General features: G+C 35.2%; 1 protein-coding gene across 1 annotated transcript; it reads right to left on the bottom strand.

Annotated features, from left to right (window-relative positions):
- Positions 1-439: 439 nt before the first annotated feature.
- Positions 440-7,588, bottom strand: LOC140967952 (uncharacterized). The gene is made up of 3 exons (XM_073428753.1): positions 7,181-7,588; positions 2,142-2,290; positions 440-780 (listed from the first exon to the last, which is right to left on the bottom strand). The coding sequence occupies exons 1-3, from the start codon at positions 7,364-7,366 to the stop codon at positions 642-644; spliced, it is 474 nt and encodes a 157-aa protein (XP_073284854.1). The 5' UTR covers positions 7,367-7,588; the 3' UTR covers positions 440-641.
- Positions 7,589-8,223: the final 635 nt, after the last annotated feature.

Raw genomic sequence — 8,223 nt, 5'->3', positions numbered from 1 at the left:
CCTGTGCTTGCCCAATTTACAGCAGGGATTTTCTTGTTCATAGGTGATTAACATGATGGTAGCAGCGGGAAAAGGAAATCTCCAATTATAACATGGTTGATTTATTCAAAGAAAAAACATGTCTTTATGTTTAAGCGCGATTATCAACTCCCGTACTCGTGAAACTTCCTTAATTATGGTAGTAGTTTAGACAAATAAATGCGAGATGTTCAACTCACATTACAAGCTGGATGTGTTTTTTAAGGCTCGTAAGGCCTTTGATAGTAAGGAATGCAAAAGCGCAATTATTCAAATTCTAAGTCTATGGAACTTGAATCGATATAGGTAGAAGATCGTCCTCTAATTAAAATTACTCACCAAGCATAATGTGAAGAAACAGTTGTGTGTGGAGAAAATGGATGCTTAAGTTCTGCATATATCATCAAGTGGAAAAATATGGGAGGGACATATATATCGGATTATAGAAAACTCAGAAACCGACTAACGAATATACTTCTTACAGAGATTAGTATTCATTTAAAAAGGTGGCCTCTTTACATGTTATGAAGTGATATGTTCCTTACAATTCACACGCAGTATTCAAGTACGCTGCAATTGTCTGGGAATGGATCTAAACCAGGTTATTTAGTGGAGATCTTGGTTTATTGATCAGCATTGATGCCAAAGATACGAACTTTATGCATATGTGGGAACTTGGCAACCACGAGAATAAAAACTGCCAGTGTATCGAAGAAGATCATAGGGTATTGATAGTTGGTTGTATGCAAGGCTATCAAGTACCTGCCGCAGAAAAACGAGGATGGGCGTGAATAGATATGAGTAGAGAGAAATTTCTCTGATTATATTAGTCAAGCCATGGAGCGCAAAGAAAATAGAAATAGAAGTACTCTATAATTAGTCAGAAAAGGAACACGCTCAAATGAGAAAATGATGTCGATGCAAATATAGCCAACACAATAAGAAAAGGAAAAATACAGCCCAGAGACATATTAGCACTCAAGTGATATTCAAATAAATGGATAAACCTTGACGTAGCATGAGACAGGAAAAATCATGAAACGATGCCTTGCACAACAGCATGAAATAATTTGCAGAGAGGAGATTCATCATGCAGTATTACATGGTGATTTGCAAAAAGGTTGCAAAACTCAAAAATAGCAATATAAACGAATCTCAATATTTTAATCATCTCATTTTTCATTCTCTGAATCCACACGTCAAATTTTATCCTTCTTGTTCAAGACATTCATTTATAGAAAATGTAAGAAAGGCCATTAAAATTTGGAAATATTTCACGGATCATAACATTATTTTGGTATTACATTTGTGTAACAGGTGCCACCCATTCTTCCAATGATGTGATCTATTTTCTCAGAAACCCCTCCCACCACAATAGTAGTAAACAGAAGTAAAAAAACAGGCCTGAACTATTCATACATAAATTTCCATACTAAAGGTAGAAGTAACAAAATTATAAAGACATTAAGCTTTCAAAATTACATTTTTTCATCCATTCACACCAAGTTAAGCTTTTAAGTATAATAAATCACATATTTCATCAATATACCATGTTTAAGTTCAGCACCTTCACACACAGCTGAATATCAATCCTTCCAGATACCGTACTCCAATCCAAGCAATATAGCAAACTTCAAATCATTCTACTAACTCGATACAACTAAGGAAAAATATGTTCACAAGTTTACGTGCAGTTATTTTAATTTAATGTTATGAAGATATGTAGCTCTCTCATTCCCTAACCCCTTATGGATCAGTAAAGAGTAATGATTAGACTAATAAATTTATGAGGAATATTAGGATACATAAGGGAAAACACGTTTTTATATGTCGCATTTTTCTTTTGTTCTCTTCTTTACTGTACACAAATAAACATTTTAGGCAGTGAGTTTGTAACTTGAACATTCATATTTTTCATATCAACAATGTATCGAATAATCTCCAAGCTCAGGATCCGCACTTCTATTAAGCATTGATAAAATGTATGGTGACCGCATCATTAAAAATTATTTAACATAAAAAAGGCAAATGAAAAAAATCAACCAGAAAAGAGTGCCTTCCTAAGGTATGAAACATAACTGATCAGAACAAAATAAAATTGATATGATCTAGATAGCACTTACAGAACAACGGGCACGACCGTTAAAAACTTCCTATTACGGGTGAGCTGTTTCCCATTATCAATTTGCTCCCACCAAGTCAATCTATTGTAGATACCCTGATCATCTGAAAATGGTGTTCCCTTCTTCCAATGAAAGAAGTGATAGGTGACCTGAATGTATATCATAGTTACAAGAAGAAAGCAATTCAAAAGCATAGAGATTGTAAAAGAACATTTCCTGGAAAAATGACAAGTACAATGAAAAAAAAATAATCTAGGTTGACTTTTATCAGAACAACTATCATATAATTTTAAGAATGATTGATAGCTTGAGTATGTAAGCTATTTTCATGCTTAATTTTTTTAATGATATTTAATCTAACACGAAGACATCCAGCACGATACTCAGAAAGATCAGAAATCGTGCAAGGAAAACAAATAGTTTATTGGGTAGTAGCTAGACAGCTTAAAGACAATCCAGCAGAGAATAAAATTGGTTGAAGCCGCACAAGTTTGATTATTAAACTAGATAATTCCAAAGTGGAGACGTCTGGATGGAACCCTAACATCAAAGGGATCAAAGCAGAATAACTATCATTAATTTTAGGAATGATGATAGCTTGAGTATGTAAGCTATTTTCATGCCAATTTTTTCTTTACGATATTTAATCCAGCACGAAGACATCCAGCATGATACTCTCAAAGCTCGGACATCTTGAAAGGAAAACTATGATTTTATTGGGTGGTAGCTAAACAGCACAATCCAACAGAAAATAAAATCGGAAGCTGTACAAGTTTGATTATTAAAACAGAGTATTCCAAAGAGGAGATGTCACGCCCCGAGACCGGGGTTAGTCGACACTGGCGTTGTCTTGCAATCACATAATTACAAAACAACAAGCCTCGTAGTAAATCGCAATAACCAGTCTTTTTCATAACAAGTAATCGTCTTTACAATGCGATGGAAATCAAATGCGGAAGCGAAATACATGATAATAAAATTAAAAGACAGAGTAAATTCGACTGGTCTCGAATTGGGTTTGCTTCATCACCATCCCCAAAAGTAATCTTGTTCTTCACCCTCGATTTGTTCCTCGTTCTTATCTGGGTGGGAATGTAAGGGGTGAGTATTTTGGGAAATACTCAGTAAATGGGGGCTGATCGTGCATAACAAATATCAAGGATATACATACGAATAGATTATCGTAATTTCAATATTAAGCATGTTGAATCAAATACTAACAAAATACGAATATAGCACTGAAAATCATCTCATTTTCTATGGTTTTACTGATCAGTCCCCTATATGTTACTCCTCTAATGGGCGAGGCCAAAGGAACGGTTATTATAACCCACCGCATCAGGGCCTAAACAGAGAATATCAAAGTTCGGAATTTCCTTTACCATTTCTAAATCGAATCATTACAGTGCATTTCAAATAATTCAACATGTTTTCAAATATTATAGCTGATATCGAACAACGAATAATTCAGGGGATTTCATAACAAATGGAAACGAATATCTCATGCCGATCGAATTTTCAAAGTCATATTTAATTTATTTTNTCTCACTCTCGGGTGGCTCCTGGATAAACAATACGCGAGATAAAACTTGAAAACTAAGCTTCATCGATTAACTTTGAGAAATAAAGAACAAGGCACAGCTTACCACTCCAAGGAATGTAACCGAGAATTTATGAGTTGGTGGGGAGGATGAACTTGCTGCTGCACAGTTCAAAGATGAAAGAGGAGGCTTCGTAAATCTGTTGCAAGTGGGCGCCTACGGAAGCTTAAAAAAACGGACAGAGGTTGGCTTACTGGGAAGCTTCGGAAGTGGTGGAATCTAGACTTCAAACCGCTGCGGAAAAGTTTCGAACTTGGGGCTGAAATCCGGCTTGAGAATTGACGGGAAATGCTAACAGAAAATTGGGCAACAGCTTGTTCGAACCGCCGCGGAAATCTCGAGATTCTGGATGAAGCTTTGGTCGCTGGAAAACTTTCGAGAAAAGGGCAAGGAGGTGCTCGGAAATTGCAGGCTCTATATGGTGTGAGCTCCCTCCTAGTTGGACACCATATAAATAGGCTGTATCACCCGGCTGAAATGCCCATTCCATAATCCTCCTTCATCAGTGGTTGCGCTTTCCTCCAGCTGAACGTGGTCTTTTTTTTTTGTTCAGGATACAAGTCCGAGAATCTTGCTGCATGAGCAGGGAGTGATTTTGGCTTTCCTTAAGTTTGCAATGTAATCAGCCGCATGAATCTCCTCCAAGAATGGTGCACATACCTTCCTTCTCCAATACTGATGAACGGTCTGCACGGCTTTCACAGGAGATGTCAGGATGGAACCCTAACATCAAAGAGATCAAGGCAGAATAACTATCATACAATTTTAGGAAGGATGATAGCTTGAGTGTGTATGCTTTCATGCTTAATTTTTTCTTTATGATATTTAATCCAGCACGGCACGAAGACATCCAGCATGATACTCAGAAAGCTCAAACATCTTGCAAGGAAAACTACGAGTTTATTGGGAAATAGTAGCCAAACAACTTAACAATCCACCAGAGAATAAAATTGGTTGAAGCCGCACATGTTTGATCATTAAACCAGATGATTCCAAAGAGGAGATGTCTGGATGGAACCCTAACATCAAAGAGATAAAGGCAGAATAATTATCATATAATTTTAGGAAGGATTATAGGTTGAGTATGTATGCTAATTTCATGCCTAATTTTTTCTTTATGATATTTAATCCCGCACGATTTTATTGGGCAATGGTAGCTAAACAACTTAAAGACAATCCAGCAGAGAATAACATCGGTTGAAGCAGCACAAGTTTGAATATTAAACTAGAGGATTCCAAAAAGGAGATGTCGGGATGGAACCCTAACATCAAAGAGATCAAGGCAGGATAACTATCATATAATTTTAGGAAGGATTATAGGTTGAGTATGTATGCAAATTTCATGCTTGATTTTTTTCATTATGATATTTAATCCAGCACGAAGACATCCAGCATGATACTCTAAAAGCTCGGACATCTAGCAAGGAAAACTATGAGTTTATTGGGAAATAGTAGCTGAACAGTTTAAGGACAATCCAGCAGATAATAAAATTGGTTGAAGCCGCACAAGTTTAATTATTAAACTAGTGGATTCCAAAGAGGAAATGTCGGGATGAAAACCTAACATCAAAGAGATCAAGGCAAAACAACTATCATATAATTTTAGGAAGGATAATAACTTGAGCGTGTATGCTATTTCATGCTTAATTTTTTCTATATGATATTTAATCCAGCACGAAGACATCCAGCATGATACTCTGAAAGCTCAGACATCTTGAAAGGAAAAGTACGAGTTTATTGGGAGATAGTAGCTAAACAACTTAAAGAAATCCAGCAGAGAATAAAATTGGTTGAAGCAACACAAATTTGATTATTAAACTAGAGGATTCCAAAGAGGAGATGTCGGGATGGAACCCTAACATCAAAGAGATCAAGGCCGAATGTAGTTAAATTAAGTGGAAAGCTAGCTAGCAGATACACTCTTAACTGCCATGCCAAATGGATGGGCTAGAGTAGACAAAGCATTCCACAAGTTCATGGAGAGTCTTAGAAACAGACAGCAGAGAAGATATCTACCATAAAGACCAGAGAAGATGAGGCAGGTGATAGAAATTTAAAACCTTGTCTATTTCATCTCTTGGAATGTGAGGAGGATTGAGGCAGAAACGAATGGAGCCCCAAATGCAAAATATGGACTATAGGAGAACACAAGGACGCATGATACAAGAATTTTTACTTTTTGGCTACATTTTAAATGCCAAGGATCAGGATTTGGCACCTGAATTTGGTCCTTGGAAGATTCAAGGTCATCCAATCTAGAAATAAGATGAAATTTTGAAGTTTGAAATTCTTGTTTTTGAAAATACAAACTCTAAAATCTGTTTATCTGTGTATCCAAACCTTCAAAGCAGCAACTCCAACTTAGAACTCTTCGACAATTTCTTAATCTCTGAGGAATTTATCAATTCACTCACATATATCATGTTACTATTGATAGAATAGAAGAGTAAATGCAGTCACTTACAATGTGACTAGAAGCTCAAAAAAAAGCAATTTTGTGTAGGACCGATCTGAGAAAGATGGTTCAACAAATACATAATTCGGGAGGCACCTGAGTTGTATGCTAGTATACAACACATGATGTAAGTGGGGTGGTCCAATAAGTTTGTTGTAGATCGATAAATACTAGTTGTTTCGTTCTGGAGTAGAAAAGAAGAGTTAAAACCTAACGTGATGTATAATTTATATAATTTCCTGTGTTCCATATTTTTTAGCTTCTCGGTTTTCTTTGTAAAATTGAATATTATCATGCTGATGCAAGCTTTAAAAAGTTCGCTACCGGTGATGTGTTACAAATTGGAAAATTTCACAACTTGGTAAAGATTACTTCCTCTGCTTTCTGTGCATGGTGAGAAAAGAAAAATGTATGCAAATAAAGTAATTAAAAAGAAAGATTTGTGTAAAGTTCCCCAATTAAGACCACATCCCGAAGATAACTTATATGATCATGGATAACCTTGTTCCACTATTAAGTGATGTGACACTGCATTTGAACTGGTAAAGAATAAATTAACAAATTTTGTATAAACATGGATACAATACTAGTAGTGTACAACAAGTTGCGGACAAGAATAGAAAAATCAATTTGTTTTTAACAAAAAGAAAAATAATTTTGCCAAACTCTTCGCAGAACATTCACGTTCACCTAGTCCAACACTACACGCACTCAAATCAATCCTCAAGATGCAAAACGTTCAAAAAGAAATATCGAAAAATCAAACCTAAACAGCACGAAACAGACAACTCATAAATTCATGAACTGATCAATCATTCCAAAAGAAATGAGCAGAACCTCAACAATCAAAATCCACATCCATCTACTCCCTAAAAGCACAACCAATCAATTGAGCGAGATTTAAAAAACATGGATCCACAAACAGATACGAATCAATCCACCCAAAGATAGTAAAAAATAAAAAATGGAATCTAGAAACATACAAAGAAATGGAAGAGATGAACAGTTGTCCACGCCACGCCCGTAGAACACCCGAACACCGAGAGCACGACCAGCCATGAGAAGAATAATATGAGGATGTAGGTGGTCCATACACCAGGATACATGAACCACTCAGTATTCCGATTCAGATCCGTCGGCGGCGCTGCCTGCACATACAAATTCGCCATATCGGATGATTTAAGACACAATCTTCCACCGAGCAAACACGGGCACCTCTGATTTTCTACGAAACTGCTTACAATGGTGATAGCTTGATTCTTAAACAAAAAAGTAATTGAAAACTAGCAATCTGTATACAAACAGGTACAAGAGATAGATTCAGAAGAAGGCAATTTTGTCGGAGTCGGGCGAGCTACTGTTCTAAGCTTATCACTAGGGGAAATGATGCAAGTGGAGTCAATTAATTAAGTTCTAAAAAGAAAAAACTATTTTGTTTATAAAAACAAAAACTTAAATTAATCAAAATAAAAATTCTGTTGAAAATTAATATTTTAATATTGAATATTTGAATATTGAATGTTGAATATTTGAATGTTGAAAATTAGGTAAAATTAGGTGTTGAATATTGAAATTTGTGTGTGATGATGAAGGTAATGATGTAATTTATTTTTGGATTATTTGTAAAAATTTTCTATAAATAGATCTCTCATTTGTGAAAAAAAATCACAATTGAGTTGATAGAAAAATATTATAAAGTGTGTACTGTGATAATTTTGAGAGTTTGAGATTTTTACTTTTTACCATAAATTTTTACTTTTTCACAACACGTTATCAGCACGAAGCTCTAAAAGTCCTCTATATTTTTCCAAGCTCCAAAACAGAAGAAAAAGGTAACAAAAGTAATAATATTTATTTTATTGTTTATTTATTTATTGTTTATATATTTAATATATAATGTAATGTTATTATAAATAATAAAAATAAATTTTTCAAAAAACTTGTTATAAATCCTGGGAGGATGTTAAGACGACATCCCACACTCCCGGTAAGGGATACGACAAGTATAAAAGCCTATAATATTTGT

This window comes from Primulina huaijiensis, unplaced genomic scaffold (genome assembly GCF_012295235.1).
Source record: "Primulina huaijiensis isolate GDHJ02 unplaced genomic scaffold, ASM1229523v2 scaffold31661, whole genome shotgun sequence".
Classification (NCBI taxonomy): Eukaryota; Viridiplantae; Streptophyta; class Magnoliopsida; order Lamiales; family Gesneriaceae; genus Primulina; species Primulina huaijiensis.
The sequence above is the reverse complement of the archived record's forward strand: the minus strand, read 5'-3'. Positions and strand labels throughout refer to the sequence as shown.

Bases quoted from the DNA above. Each gene is read 5' to 3' on its own strand.
- LOC140967952 (XM_073428753.1), bottom strand. From the start codon at position 7,366: ATGGCGAATTTGTATGTGCAGGCAGCGCCGCCGACGGATCTGAATCGG. The intron at 2,291-7,180 runs GTATGTTTCTAG...ATATACATTCAG, and splicing joins TTCATCTCTTCCATTTCTTT to GTCACCTATCACTTCTTTCA. The intron at 781-2,141 runs GTAAGTGCTATC...TTTCTGCGGCAG, and splicing joins ACGGTCGTGCCCGTTGTTCT to GTACTTGATAGCCTTGCATA.